Here is a 16,051-nt window from a genome sequence, read left to right as displayed (position 1 = left end):
GTGGTCGAATCTTCATCGTGGTCGAACTGGGGCGGGGGGTGCGCTACCGTGCGCCTAATTTGGTATGGCTTCCACGGTTCGGAACTTCGTGTGCGCCTTCCTTTTACAGTGACCGGGTTTGAAGTGTTAACGTCATGCACAAATTTGTTTGTTGTAAAGGTACTATCGACCAAAAAAAGGTAATGGACCACGAGATCTTAGAAAACGCTAAATATCCGAGCAGCCTTTAAAAGTAGCCAGTTAAACCGTACATTGCAATGTTGTTTGCATATACCAGCAGAGGCTGGAAATGGGAATACCAGGCTTGGGGGGGGGGGGTTTGAGGCTGCGGAGAAATTCGGCTTTTTGTCAGATCCCTTGGTCCGTAAACTTCTTGGGTCGATAGTACATCGCCTTTGAAAATGTTCGTTATATCTGGATGCAATTTCAATAGGCAGAGTTGGAAAATAGTAAATGCCATGAAATGTTATATCTGGGGTCTGTTATATCTGGGATTGTTAAGTGGGTTTGATTGTACTCGCAAAGCTTTTCTGCTTTCCATGTCGCATATGTTTCCTGATTGACTGCCGGCTTCTCTCTACACATGACTTGTCAGCCATCCATCCAAAGAAACTAAGTCGTTGATCTTCAACATTGCTGCGAACTTACCGATAAGGCTTCTGCCGCAATGACCTCACCACTGAGAGGAAGTTTGTTGCTTCGTGCTTCTCTGATCCAAATCAGCAGCGCCTCCTTCAACTCCGAGTAGGTGGGGGTGTGCGTTTGCTTCTGCAATATCTTGAATTTCATTCTCGAAAGCATCCAATATCAATCAGCATTTTTTGATGAAATTCAAGACTGTATTAGGCTTAATGCTGTGCTTTCGTGCTATGTCTTGCTTTGCCTTGTAAACTTCTTTCAAGACTCTTGACTTTCGTTGCCAGGTCAATTGTTCAGTAGGAGCCACGAGTTGCCATTATCAAACGTTAATAAACTACACTCAAAATCAGAAGCGTGGAAACACGTGCAGAATAAACCCAACGCACGGCTGACACACACACTCGACAAATGACAAGGAAAGAGACTAGCTGACGTGCCAGGCGTTGACTGAATAATCCTGCTGTTTCATTAGTTGTGGCGCTGCGGATTGCTGCGATGGCGACGACACCAGTGTGGTCTTGGCACTCGAAATATTGTGCATTGAATAAATTACGGTTTCTTGATGTTCTCTATTGAGAAATAACATATAATTAACCGATATTATGGGCTTTAACTTCGAATTATTGAGCAATATTTTTTATAGGGTTTTTCACTTCTTTTTCCATAGGGTGTTTATGTAGGGCTTTTATAGGATATTTCACCACTTTTTCACATCTAATTAACCGAAAATTCTAATTAAGGGACTTCGAATTATGTGGGGTTGACTGTAACTCACTTCTGCTTAACGCACTGATGTACTTTTTGTGGCAAAGTATTTCTTACTTTAGTCCATTTTAACTTCAAATGCGTTTCTCAATGTTGATAAAAAGGGGTTCAGGACACTTTTAATATCCATAACTTGTGCATATCTTTTGTGGGCAATTAAAATTCCCCCTACAAAGTCAGTCCTTGGTTTTCTGTCCTTGTTCAAGGTGTCACGTTGTTATACCTTGAAATAAAAGAAATTCAGTTAACCATTGTCAAATTCTAGTGGAACCTGGGCCTTTAGGATAAAAAGATGTTCATAAAAAGCTGCATATTCATTTCATTTTATCTGCTAAATTTTAAAAACAGGTGCCCAAGTGCATCGATGTATCATGTTGGAGTTATTTGTCATACTGCAGGCACCAATCTTGTGTAATGTGATCTAGAGCATAGTGCCTTATGAAACAGTGCAATCACTGGTGTCTGTGTTTTTTTTTTTTTTTTTGTGCAGGACATAGCAGGCCACACAAGAGTGAACCCGAATCAGCGGCAGTTCTCCCTGACCCAGTATGTGAAGAGAGTGCACGATTGCGCAGATGCTATGAAGGTCCTTGGCGAATGGGGCGTCACCCTGCAATCCTGTGCCTTGAATGTGAGTGAAGGTGGCAGCCCGATTTTGTTTGTACAAAATCGACGGGGAAAGCTATATTTGCTTTCGCAGTTGTTGCAAAATGAGACAGCACAGACAGGGAAGGGGCTGCAAAACTAAACGACTTTCGTGAGATTTCGCATAACTCGGTACCAGACGTGTGGATGGTCTATGGGCAACAATGTTGATGCGAGAACTTTAGCAAGTTTTTGCGTAACTAAGCACATCATCCGTAACTCTACGGGTGCAGTGTTGATACGATCATGTTCGTGAAATTTCACTTAACTAGGCGCAGGATGCGTCTGCATCTACGGGCGACAGCTTGAAGGAAGGAAGCAAGCTAGGTGAGAGCATTACGTCGTACAGCAAGTCTGAGCAAGCGAACTTTCCGTGAAGCCATTCTTTTTGTTTTTTCCTTGCAGTATCAGCCCCACATGTGACCTCTTAGAACAGTGTATTGGCGGAAAATGTTTGGTTTTCAGTAGTTTCTAATCGATGTGCGATTGTTTGGCTGCGCTGGTGTGGCTTGTGGGGTCTCACATGTGCTCTTGGGACAAAGGAACGACACATAGTAGTGCAAACAATCAAAAGGGCATTTATTGCACCTTTCATACACTAATACATACTAGCCGAATTACAACCAATAGAACATTCACACGGGCGCGCGACAAATCAAGGAAGTCCGACTCACCGCGACCCGATAGCGAGCGAATACGTTCGCCCCATGCTATGACACCATCGCCTAGTCGTTCACGTGTACGGTCACGCGAACGGTGGCGCGCTCGAACGATCCGTGTTCGTCCATACCGGTGTCCCGCTCTAAGCCTCGCGCGACGGTCGCGCGAAGCGGGCCGGCGCACGCGCGAAGCGTTCGTGCGTGTTGGTCGCCGATCCCCAGCCAAAGAGAGAGCGCCTCCGACCTTTTTCTCCCAAGTGACCCCGGCGTTTCGGTGGCGATAGCATCGCGACACTAGCGCCATCTCTCGCAACCACCGCCGGTAGCCACGCAGAGAAGCCGGACTACAGGAGACATGCGGGGAAAACAACATCAGGGAACGCGTGAGAGTCGCGGATCCCCACATCCCCCCAACCTTAAATCACTACACATACGCCGGCGAAACATGTCACAAGGCCTATCAACGCGCGCGTCGCGAACAAAAGTTAGTACATGCGACAGTGGCGCCGCCGAGTAAATGTCCACGCGTTATCCACAACGTGCGAGCCGACATTGACTCTGGGGTTCACCGCTGGCGTCCGTTGGTCACAGCACCACGTCTGCAGATTCGATGGCACGACTCCAGGACTCCGGAAACGGCGACGCAGAAGTCGGCACGAGCAAGCGTCGCTCGCGCCCTGCTGACGAGAGCCGCAGTAGCCGTTGGTGATTGCCGGCTCTTTTCCCAGCCGCCGAGGGTTGCGAGCCGGACATTGGCGGCCGCCGAAGTCGCTGCGCCGAATTGGCCACAGGCATCTCCAAAGCCTGGGGTAGCTCGATTGTAGTCCGGGGCAGCAGCGCTGACGATGTGCAGGTGACAGCAAACCAGGGGTGACTCCGCTCACGCTGCGTACATTCAACGCACTCGACAAACACTAAAGTAGTGCAAGGGAGAGGAATTCGGCATACGCATCGCCCACGTGGTACGATGTTCAATTCGGCTAGCAAAATTTCGGACGGCATTTCAGATGCTAAGTTCACGTGAACAAAGCTTGCTTTCTTGAGTCGAACGAGTAATTTCAATTCGTGCGAGGCGAACTAATGAGGGAAGCCATGTGCGACATCTCAACACCACGGTCCACCAGGTTGTGTCCCTCAACGTGCGACAGGCGGCTTTGTTAAGCCTTAGGCCTAATGCGTCGCTACTTTGACAACCGGCATCCAAAAAAAAAAAAAAGAAAAAAAAAACAACGCCCAAAATGGGCACAAGAACAGGCAGCCGCGAGGAGACGTTAGCTCTGTGAGGTGGTCCTACTCCGCTCGGTGCACACAGCATCCGAGTTGACGGCGCCCACCGTCCCAGACGGTGTCGGAGCGCCCGGTGCCAGGCCGCAATACCAGTCAGCCCGTAGCGGCACCCGTGGCCCGCGGCCACCCGGCTCCCTGAGCCTCGACTTCCGAAGTCAAAGATATAGAAGAAGCTATTTACATAAGAAATTCGGACCACCCACGAGGCTTCCGTACTCACTCGCTTCAGGCTTGCCAATGCTCCGCGGGCGCTAGGCCTCGCTCTCCCAGGATGCAGACCACGTGGCTCTCGTACCGACGAGTGTACTTCAAAACACTCGCGAAAAGGCTTAGCATGTTGAAAAGTTCAAACACGCTACAGCAACCGTCGCCTCGCTCAAGAAAGCACACCGCCGACACTAGCGATCAAAATCCACGCTAGGACTACGCTTCGGTTGAAACATCTCGAACCGAGCAAAGCTGTTAAAATTATCGTCCGATGCCCCAAGAGCCCCACGTTGGGCAGCCAGATGTGGGGTCTCACATGTGCTCTTGGGACAAAGGAACGACACATAGTAGTGCAAACAATCAAAAGGGCATTTATTGCACCTTTCATACACTAATACATACTAGCCGAATTACAACCAATAGAACATTCACACGGGCGCGCGACAAATCAAGGAAGTCCGACTCACCGCGACCCGATAGCGAGCGAATACGTTCGCCCCATGCTATGACACCATCGCCTAGTCGTTCACGTGTACGGTCACGCGAACGGTGGCGCGCTCGAACGATCCGTGTTCGTCCATACCGGTGTCCCGCTCTAAGCCTCGCGCGACGGTCGCGCGAAGCGGGCCGGCGCACGCGCGAAGCGTTCGTGCGTGTTGGTCGCCGATCCCCAGCCAAAGAGAGAGCGCCTCCGACCTTTTTCTCCCAAGTGACCCCGGCGTTTCGGTGGCGATAGCATCGCGACACTAGCGCCATCTCTCGCAACCACCGCCGGTAGCCACGCAGAGAAGCCGGACTACAGGAGACATGCGGGGAAAACAACATCAGGGAACGCGTGAGAGTCGCGGATCCCCACAGGCTTTGCCTACATAGCAGGAGCACTAAAACTTGCTGTGTGCTCTGACCTTAGGATCTCATGTTGGGTCAATATGTTTTGGCTTCAATTGTGTTGCGCAATGCTTTCTCATAACTTTTCTTTCCTCCATGGGTAACAGTGTTGACATGATCACTTTCGCGAAATTTTGGATACATCTGCCTCTACGAGCAACAGTGTTACTTCAGTGCACGCTGTCGCCTGTAGATACTGACTTGTCTTGTGCCAAGTTGCGCGAAATCAAGCAAAAGGGTTTTTATCTGCGAAAGCGGTTGACCGAAAATACAGCACCTACGCACAGTTACGCCGAATCCTCATGCAATGCCTACTGGGTGGCACCGAAACCAATATTCTTGAAGCAGGGGGGCGCGTTTTCTCAAATCGCAATCATGACCAGAGGCGTGGCAGCCTACGTTGGCGGGACGTACCGTATTTACTCGAATCTAGGCCAACTCCGATTCTAAGCCGACCCCCCAAAAGTTCTAAGTCCGAAAAAAAAAAACTTACCTCGAATGTAGGCCGAACGAGAAAGCGAGGACAGCATTCGCAAAATGAAACAGCATTTATTAAATTTGAACATGCCGAGCTCATTCTATGTCACCATCGCTGCTAGCCTCGTCGCTATCTTCCTTACTGCTGACATCTTCAAACAGTGCGCTATATTCAGTACCATCCAGCGCATTAGAGATGCTGCATTTTTGGAAGGAGCGCACGTTGCGGCGCACGCAAGAACTATCTCCCGTGGCCCCCTCCAACGACAGACCGATGCCGAAGTTCCGCCCGGTTTGAACGTTTGACGATGCCTCTACGGCTAGCACAACTACCGTATTTACTCGATTCTCATGCTTCCTCGATTGTAACGCGCACCCGTTTTCCGCGAGGAAAAATTTGGAAAAATAGATTTCCTCCCGATGCACTGATGTTGCGATGAATAAAAACAGTCGCAGTTTCGCCCGAAAGGCGATGCATCGAATGCGGTAGAAAATTAGTAGACCGCTATTAACAAGCACGGTGTCACGCGCGCTCAAGCAAACATGACCACACCTCGCTCGTTGACCGCGGAAACGAACTGTCAAAACGCTGGAGACGAAGCGCGCCTTCGTGCTAGCATGCCTCTCGCTTCAACGCGGCGAAAACACGGCGCGCGGCGGACTTTACCAGTCGCAGATTGCTTTCAAGATAGGGCCAAGCCTGATCGTATCGCCGGAGTGGATCGTCGCAGATTACGTCCTGCTTCGGTCCACTGAAACCGTTCCGCATTGCTTTGCTGGCGAAAATCCTCTCCTTCTGTTTGCGCCAGTCCCGCTCGCAAGTTTCGGATTCTCCGAACGCCTGTGATGCGGCCCGATTTCCGTCCGTCTCCGCACAGATGATCACTTTCGTTTTAAATGCGGCATCATGATGAACTCGGTGCTTCATGCTGATAGATAGAGCAGACGCTGAGAACGTGAAGACAGATGGTAGACTATTGCCTAAGCACGTGTACTGCAGCACACGGAGGAAGCTTCCGCATGCTACGGTAGCTAGGCACGATGCGCGTGCGAGGCGGCCATTTTGAAATGCCGACGCAGATTTAGGGTCGTGTTGAAAGCGCGCGTTAGATTCGAGTAAATACAGTATTCGTTTAGAAAGCGGCACTATAGTGGCATCGCCCATTTGGTGCCATTACGATAACGCCACACCGCGCGCTGATGCTGCACCATACCGATACTACCGATACGACGCAGGTCAAAATGGCGACGTCGCTCGTGTACTTCAGCTGGCTACTGGCGCGGCTAGTAGCGGCTGCGATACTGACTTTTCTAGATGGCGCTAACTATGCACCATATTTATCAGTTTCAGTTAAAAACTGGCGCGTTTTTTAAAATCCTCGAATCTAAGCCGACCCTAGAGTTTCGTATGTGATTATTTGAAAAAAACTATCGGCCTAGATTCGAATAAATACGGTAATACCGGGGCCCCGTGTCGCAGAAATTCCAGTGTTGGCATCCGCGAAGTTTTCCCTGAGCGAAAATTTCCATATATATTTAGGTATATGTATATGCCTTGCTACATGACATGCGGTATATGCGGGCAATATTGACACACCATTCTATCACTAAAGTTGCTCATACCTTGTCTTACATTCTGTGGGTTCTTGGTGTCTCACAGGAGACCAACCACCGCGGGTTCGAGCTTAGCGAGCCACAGGGCCGCGCCAGCCGTCGCCTCCAGCACCACTCGTGCGCGACTCAGGCCGCAAGGGGCTACCGAGCGACGCACACAGAAACACAATAAAGCTTCGAGTTGACGGAAACTGTTTACTGAATCCGTCGGCACCAGCACTGCACAAACGCCCGCGCGGCGGGGAGCCAAAGGAGTCCCGCACCAGGGCGAAAATACAATAACAGGCGCCTATAGCATGTCGCGGCGAGAGCACAGGCTCAAGCTGGGACACGCCGCTAGGAAAAGTCCCGGCGGCTATGCTACTTGCTCTGGCGATAACCAATGGGTCAACTCGCGGGAGCTCGGGCAATATCCTTCGGCTTAGGCTTTCGGCAAGTGCGGCTCGACGTGCTACGACCTCGCGCGAGCGCTATGGCACCGCTCGTCGGCTTAGCGTCGGAAAAGGATCAGCACAAAGTACGCGCTCCCTGCACGGGCAAAGGCACCGTGTGCGAGCTCCAGTCCTAGTCACAAAGGTGTCGGGGGACGAGAGGAAAGCATGTATGTACCGTGCGCTGGTCCCGGAGAAAAGAGAGAGCCACGGTCCGCCGCTAGCAGCCAGAACGCGGCCGCCTCGTGACATCAGCGCCCCTCCCTTACTGAAACCGCCGCGTGCGCAGCGCCACCGCGGGAACCGGTTACGCGGGACGGGGAAAAGCCGGGACGGCAGAAAAGGTGAAGCCTGCGCGATGACGCCGGCGCAACCCTCAATCCCCACAATTCTTGACGAAGTTATTCCTCGGAATTTTGAGAATGACAGCCCGCAAACAAATGTCGCGAAACAAAACACCGACAGTGCATGTGTTTATGTTAAATCTTCTTGGACTGAAATATTAAAAGTGCGAAACATTAACACAAACCTGAAAACAATGTAATTTTTTTGCTGTGGCTGTGCATTACCTCTGGGATTGGCCCATACAAGAGGTCGTGTTTCTGCCAGAAAGCTTGCCTTCGTGCACAGTGTTCGCTGCCAGTGTTTCCTGGTAAACATAACGGTTACATAAGCTGCAGTTGCCAGGAAGCGTGAGAAGCAGTCACGGATCTTTTAATGCTATCGTGTTCCACTCTTAAAGGCAAAGCTTAAATGTCCTCCAATTTTTTTTCATTTTTCTGGACTTCGTTTTATCTCGCAGGAAATGCACTGTGCATGGTATGAAAAAAAATCGCCGGATGTTATTGACGTCCAAAGCGATGTGGCCGTGCCTGCCGTGCAATTTGAAACGGCCAATGAAAAGAAAAAGATGACAGCTATGACGTGCTTTTGGCACTAGCAATCGTTTCCCGCTTTTTGCTGTTACTGTAAACTAAAATCGTGGCGGCCTTGCAAGCATGCTGTGTTGGTGTTTTATGCAATTTAAGTGATGAGAAAATGCATTTGGGTACTTTTTGTACTCTGTTAGTGTTACACGGGTTGCAACAAATTTTGTTTATGTGAGATTGCAGTTTCGCAAGGGATTCGAAAATTTTTCATTGTGGCAAGAATTTTGTTATCATGGGGTTCGACTGTATTCTTGGTCTTATTTTGCTGCAGGGAAGGTAAAAAGGTTTGCCCTTGTATTAGTTATTGATAATGAAAATATTTGCACTTGCCTAAGAAACAAAATGCAATGTTTCAATCAAGCAAAAAAAAAAAAACTAAAAAAAAATGCAAAAGTATATTTTGTCAACTTGGGAAGGGAAATAATACTTCAGCATTGTTGCCATTTACAGCAAGTCGTTTCTCCAATAGTGAATCAATTTCCCCATCTTTTAGATAGTTTTATTGAAATACACAGCATTGATAAAGAATGCAATGTTAAAGCAAATATTCATTTGACCAATTGGCTCTGCATTCATTGGACTGCAACGTTAAATTTGCGGTAGACAGGTGGCAGTAAACAGTGTGAAATAATTTAATTTCCAATGCCAAAGTATGTTTCCAACATTGCACATCGCGTGCATGTAGCTTCCTATTGCTAAATGTGGTTGTGTGTGCGAGCGCAGCTTTTGCGAAAAATAGGGCTTCTGATAATCTGCACCGCATTATTTCCTAACAAGGCAATGTAGAACTCTTTGCCTCATCTGTATTCTTGTTTTTTGCCAGAGTGCAACCTGCAATGACATACTATGCTGCCAGTATGGATCAGTGGCTGAAGTGTTGTGTGATTTGTGTGTTTGCATGCTCTTAAGCCAGGGTTATTGTGGTGTTTTTAATGAAATGCAAAATTGACCCTTCATTACTCCTTTTTTGTAGCTTGAAGGCCGGATCTTGCCAGAGGAAAAAGTGGTGATGAAGTCGAAGACTTACTACCACAACGGCACAGCAGACTGGGGCCGTCTTCTCTCGCAAGATTCTGTGATAACAGCTGTGAGTAGTCAATGCTCTACTTTGTTATGCCTTTATTTATTTACATATACTGCCATCTTGCATAGCAAGATAATGCAGGAGTGAGTGCATATATATATGTCAGTCAATTGAAGAATACAAATAAAAGTATAAAAAATCAATATCAGGAAGAGCTAGTTGATTAATGAACATAATTAGGAAATAGGTCGACAAATTCATGGTTTTTTTATGGTTTAGTACATGTGGACTTCAAAAAAAGATCTTGATCTTCTGTACTGGATTGTATTTCTGCGTGTTCAAGCTGCCTGCCTCTGCAAATAACCTATGCCTCTACCTAAAACGCTTTGAAAAGGAGAAAAAAATGAAGGCAGATAATCACATAAAAGAACTATAAAACCTTGACATTTTGAACCCCTGACAACGGGCACAAAGGAAGGCCCTATAGATGCTTTGCTGCAAGCAGTTGGCACAGTTGAAATCAGATGGCGCCCATCATCAATCTGAATTAAGCCCCGTGAATAAAACTAAAGGTACGGACATTGCTCCTCGCCCGGCCTCTCCTCCTTGCCTCTCGCGGTTTCTCTTGTCGCTCGCCCTCGCAGTTTGGCCGTTTGCTCCGGGATGCGCTGGCTTCACCCAAAGAGTAATGCGAGGTGAAACATTAAAAATTGTTCTTGGGTGTTTGCGCATGGATTTTTACCGTATTTAAGGCTTGTTAATGTGTGCTGTGCCAAGAGCGATGATGGAAGGCAATGAAACTGGCAGAATCGGATGATTTTAGTGCTTTTTCGGCAGAGTAACTGCACACTTGCTTTGCCGCTTTAGGTTGGCTGCCTGCTTCCAGTTAGGAGCCTTTTGAGGCTAGTTTCTTGGATAAATTCGTTTTAGTGTCGAGCTTTAGCACATGAATCAGAGCTCTTTGTCTCGCCAATAATGTATACATAATGTGCACAATGCTCATATACCTGCCAGAGCTTTATTTGAGTGCTATGTCGTTCATGACCAGTGTACCTGCAGGCAAGAACCCTGTCGCGGCTTGCACAGATCAAGCCGCTTCGCGAGTTATTTTTATTCGTTAATTTGTTTTTTCGGCCGAACGAGCTTTTCGGACTGTTTTTCAGTCCTTACGAGCTCGGAAAATCGGTTGGCGTATGTACGAAGCGCCCTAACCTTACAGCCGCATGTTGCTGCCAACCGGAAACTTCAAATTATCTGGTAGAATTTGCTTCGAAAATGACGGGACCGCTGAAATTCTTCAAATTAACCGAAATTTCGAATTAACCGAGTACGAATTATCAAGGTTTTACTGTATATTAACAAGCATGGTTTCAGCGCCCAATCACACTCGATGAGCGTGGACACGCGCTGTCAAACGCTAGCGTGAGGAAGTGCCGCAGCAGCAGCGAGCGAAGTGACCTTCGTGCTGTTGTCTATCGCTTCAACGCAAACTGAGCGCTGACAACACAAAGCGCACACAAAGCTACGAGCCACCGACGCACCTACATTGCCTAGACTCTGCCCCCAACACAGATCACTTTCAATATACAGCCGCGCGCTGCCGCGCTATCCCTCGCTCTCTCGCCGGTGCCTCGAGTGCAACGGAAGAAGGCGCGCTCCCTCCCTGCTTTTCTTTCTTGCGCGCTCGAGATTTAGATGTGGTCGTGGGCTCCCCTCGCATGCTTTCACAGCATACGGCGCGGGGCGACGGCGTTGTCGCCCTTGGACGCCAAAACTAATTTTATGGCCACGCGTCATAGACACCATCCTTAGTTAGCAAATACGGATCTCAAAGGCCATACTTTTGCTGGCAGAAACCGAAAATACGTAATAGGTGTCACCCCCGGCACTTTACGCGGCCAATGCCATCATCAAGCCACCAAGCCAAGTGACATGAAAAGCCAAAATGGCCGCTCGCACCGGTGTGGGGTGGCAGTTTGCAACACATGATCCAGGAACGGTCCTACAGTGGCTACGCAACAGCGGTGTTACCAATGCATTGGGTTCTATGGGAGCAGTGCCGGGACCGGCCGAAAGCGACGTAACAGCCGGGAAAACGCAGCACCCGGGAACGTAACAGCGGGGTTCTACTGTATACGTCTCGCGTCATAGGTACCATAAGCTACTGATAGATAGCAAGATTCTTGTTAAGTAATGTGATTAGCCTCCTGAACATGTGCAACACTGTGTTTTTTACACAAAATTTGGAAACATAGAAGCATGTGTTAAATTTTTTGATATTCGATTCAATATTTGGCTTTTTTTTTCTAGATTCGATATTCGATTTGTAATCGTCTATTCAGTACAGCATAGACAGCTTATACTGGAAGTCGCCAGAGTCTCGAATATCTGCACTATAAGCGGTACCGCAGTATAGCCAGTACATTTTTCAAAGGCTGTACATGTAAGCATGTCCAAGCAGGCGTGGTCGTCCTAGAATCGAAGCGTGCGACTGGGATGTTTGCATTCGTTTAAATTTAGGGATGTTGAAAGTAATGCCCGAGGACCTGCGGCCTTTGCACAAAGCAAACATTAGAATAGGGGTAAAAGTAAGTCACCCATGATCCTCCTCCGCATCGCCCTTGTTGCTCTCCCCTCCCATAGGCCGGCGCACCTCCTTGAGAATTGTGCTCGTTGCCGCACTTGTCTGCGGGATTTTTCTGTGGTAACTGCAACTCCTCAGAACTAATGTAGAACGGCAACTGAAATTTTGGGTGCCATATGTCTCATTCGTTTTGCTGGACTGATCCGTGTTCATGTGGGATTGCTAAAACATGGCGACTATGGACCAAGTTGCCACCACTCGAGTCTTACCCATGCCACCCGTGCCCTCACTTTCGTTATCAAGGTCGCTCCTCCACTTTCAAAGTGCAGTACAGCCACTGCGAAGAGTTTTGACTCGGCACCAAACTGGAACGTTGATCGCTGACCCACGAAGATACCTGCTGATTAGGCCTTGCAGTCGGTGGTGTTAAGCGGCATGCCGTCGCGGGAAGCTCGCCTTTGATATGTTTGTGCTCGTAGACAATTATGTAAAGTTTTGGCATGCCATTATGTGCACGGGCTAAACTGACGGCAGCACGTGTTGAGTTTGATTTCTTGTGCAGTCAACTGCGGCAACTATATTGTGAACGCACTTTGTACGTTCATGTACTGGTAGAAACGGCGGAACCGCGCATGTGGCCATAGAGCCTAAATGCTCCAACTAAAGCTTAAAAGGGGCCCTGAACCAGTTTTTATCATTGGAGAAAAGCATTTGAAGTGAATAGGCTGTTTCAGAAATACTTTGCCGCAAAAAGTACTTCAATGCGTTCAGCAGAAGTGGAGTTATTGGCAATCAATCATGACCTCTGCGGTGCTTCCACTCCTCCTTCAATGCCTTGCACTGCAAAGGGCTACAGTGGAGCGGGGCGTGCCCACAACGCTCCGCCTTCTAAATGTCACCATGGCACGCAGTTCAAACTTGGTTTTGGATGTTAACGACGAAACCACTTCGCCGGCATTGCATCGCCGGAGGAGAAGGCGTCGCATTATATATGTAGAAGGGGCGGCTCTTTGGGATTCGTCGGCAGATATGGAAAGTGAGTCGGAGAGACTGAAAGAAGCCAAGCTTAGTTGTCAGAACGAATCCAAGAGGAGGCAGCGAGCCGAGGAGATGGAGGAAGAACGAGCCGCACGCCTCGAAGCGTCGCAAGTACGAAGCGGCTAGGCTAGTGCATTCAGATGAGGATGGTTTGGCGTATAGTTCGGCATCTTGTCTAGTTCGGATCACCGACGGAATGAAACACTAAGCTAAACAATAACATTACCCGTACCTCTTGCTACGTACACCCAGGCATAACCGAGTTAACCCACAGCCAATTTTTTCATTGATCTCAGCTATTGGCCAATAGCAGCCGTGTATGGGAGTCCGCTATATAACGAAATAAAGCGTCCAGATGAGAGCGAGGAGCAGGCTCTCTTCTGAAAGAGCGTTTGAGAGAAAGGTGGATTCGCGCTCCGCCTGCGAGCTCCATGCACCGCGCACGACTGCAAAACTTGGCTGAGATATTCACAGCAGCGTATGCCATCTGTGGACTGTTTTTTCACTAAGCCCAAGGGGTGGTTCAGGGCCCCTTTAATCTGACAGCCAAGGTTGCACGCGTGAATTCAGGGTGTCTACCAACCGGGAAAACCGGGAAAACAGGGAATTCTCAGGGATTTTGAATATTCTGGAAAAACTCGGGGAAAACTCAGGGAATTTGTGCCTCTATCAGGGAAAATTACTGTAGGGATGGTCGAATATAGGGTATTGACGAATATTTCATTGAATAATTCTATGTTCGTTATTCGCTTCGATTCGAATTCATGGATTCAATATTTTCGAATTATTCAGCGGTCCCGAGTAGGCAGCCAAAAGCCACGGACGGTCGGTGCACATCTCGGAGGCTATGCTTCACGTCATGGCTGCCATACATCAACCATAAATCTCGAAGGCTATATGTTTTTGCATTAAAGAGCCTGAAATGTGCGACGCCGAAGAGCAGAAACGGCGCTAGCGCACAACCGAAACGAAGCGGCGGAGTCCGCACAGCTATAGTCAGCAGCGGAAATCGTACGTGAATGACAGCAACGACGGAACGCTTCGTGCCTATTTGTGCCTTTATTGCGTTTACCGTCGCGCATAACAACGCGTTGGCCGCGAGATTTCATAGTCGCCACCCATCATCGCGTCGATAGCTGCCGCGGTTTCTTTCGCAGCGGTTTCGTTTAGTTTCGTTTTGACTCAATACGCACGTCGGCCGCGTGCCTAAAGAGCTGCGTAGTGGCCATCCATGATCGCATAGATAGCGACCGCGATTTCGTCTGAAGTTGTTGCAGTGAACGGTAGTTTCGTTCTGACTCGGTGCGTGCGTCCGCCGGGTACGGCCACACTAGCGGCAAGGTGCCGCGCGTCAGCGCCTTGCCGCGAAGTCCACCGTGGCAATCGCGTCTCGCCGCGCGGCAGCGCGATATGATCTCGCGCGCTCTCGGAACGCGGAATCACCGTGAGCGAAAAGGGTGCGATGGGACAGCGTCCAGAAATCCCTCTATAGAACCGCGAGAGACGACAATCGTCGATTGATAAACCGGCGCGGAGCGGCGGAGGTCCGGTTGCCATTGGCTCCGTGACGTCACCCTCGTCGCTCTCGGCACCCTTGGCAAGCCTTTTGTAAAACCCCCGATTCCTGCCGCTTTTTCCGCGCTCGTCATGATGCGTTGCCGCTCGCGGCATGACGCGGGCGTTTTTGCCGCTATCGTGGCCATACCCTTAAGCACCGCAAAGTCGCCGTTCATAATCGTGTCGATAGCGGCCGCGGTTGCGACAAGCAGTTGTTTCGGTTTGACTCGGGTCAAAGCTGTCGAGGATGAAGCGCACCGGCTACATCACGATGGACGTGCGATCTGTTGGCGTTGAGCTTACTGTCGAAAAAATTATCGGGATGTGCGCGCGGTAGTGCAAAGCGTGTCGCAAATGATGGCGCGCGCCGCAGCCGTGCTGCGAAGGAAGTCGCGAGGCCTCGATCGCCGCTGCGAGAGCCAATCAGTCACGAGATGACGAGAATTGCAGCTTCCGCACTGCTTTTGTGCTAAATAGCGAAAGGCTCATCCATTATACTAATAAAATCGTGCTGACGTAGTAAGCATTTGCTTATTGTTTTCTGCATACCCTGATAATTCGGACATTTTTTTTTCAATCCCGTGAAATTCGAATTAACTAGGTTTTGCTGTAATATGTGATATATACTGTTCAAACTATTCGATTCGAAACTATTTGACCAAATCACTATTCGCTTCGAACCTCAAATCCACTATTCGCCCGTCCCTAAATTAGCTGTAATTTAATTGAAAGGGAACGAAAGTTGCGGCAATGGAGGGAGGGAGGGAGGGGAGGCGACGTTTAGCTGCGCCACCAAATGTGTATTTATATAAAAATGTGGTGAGGCGAGAAGGTGGTAAAGACTTCGGACGCTGCTCGACGAGTGTCCCGTTCTGATCTCGTCGAAAACTTCCGAGCCGCCCCCAGAGGCACAGGCAACAGTCACCAGCGCCGTGCGCGTTCGGTACGAACGCGGGCAAAACGTCGACGGCGTCGACAACAGTTCGGCGCATTGCTGGTGCTGCTGCATGTCTAAGTTTATACAGCTGATAAAACTACTATCCTTACTCCGTATAGCTCTCTACTAATTTGCTATCGCAATTGATGCTTAGCATTTTTTTTAACATACTTACTAAAGAGTGACAGCATCAGGCAACATGGTGTCAGCCCATCTTGATGTAAAAGAAAGTTCCGTTTCACTCAGGGAATTTAGCAAAATCACTCAGGGAAAACCTGGAAAACTCAGGGAATCTGAAAATGTCAACTTGGTAGACACCCTGGTGATATCTGCAGTTAACCATGGCGCGCATTGCAACGGTTGCGCACAA

At 49.0% G+C, this 16,051-nt stretch overlaps 1 protein-coding gene across 2 annotated transcripts in view; it reads left to right on the top strand.

Moving 5' to 3' along the window:
• LOC119437026 (piwi-like protein 1) overlaps positions 1–16,051 on the top strand; it is a 150,086-nt gene that overhangs the window by 85,296 nt on the left and 48,739 nt on the right. For both annotated transcript variants that reach the window (XM_037704086.2, XM_049660232.1), the window contains 2 exons: positions 1,895–2,035; positions 9,515–9,628. In XM_037704086.2, the coding sequence (XP_037560014.1) occupies positions 1,895–2,035; positions 9,515–9,628 (255 nt within the window). The remainder of the gene's footprint in view (positions 1–1,894; positions 2,036–9,514; positions 9,629–16,051) is intronic.

Source organism: Dermacentor silvarum, chromosome 1 (assembly GCF_013339745.2).
Source record: "Dermacentor silvarum isolate Dsil-2018 chromosome 1, BIME_Dsil_1.4, whole genome shotgun sequence".
Taxonomy (NCBI): domain Eukaryota; kingdom Metazoa; phylum Arthropoda; class Arachnida; order Ixodida; family Ixodidae; genus Dermacentor; species Dermacentor silvarum.
This window is presented reverse-complemented; position numbering and strand designations above follow the sequence as displayed.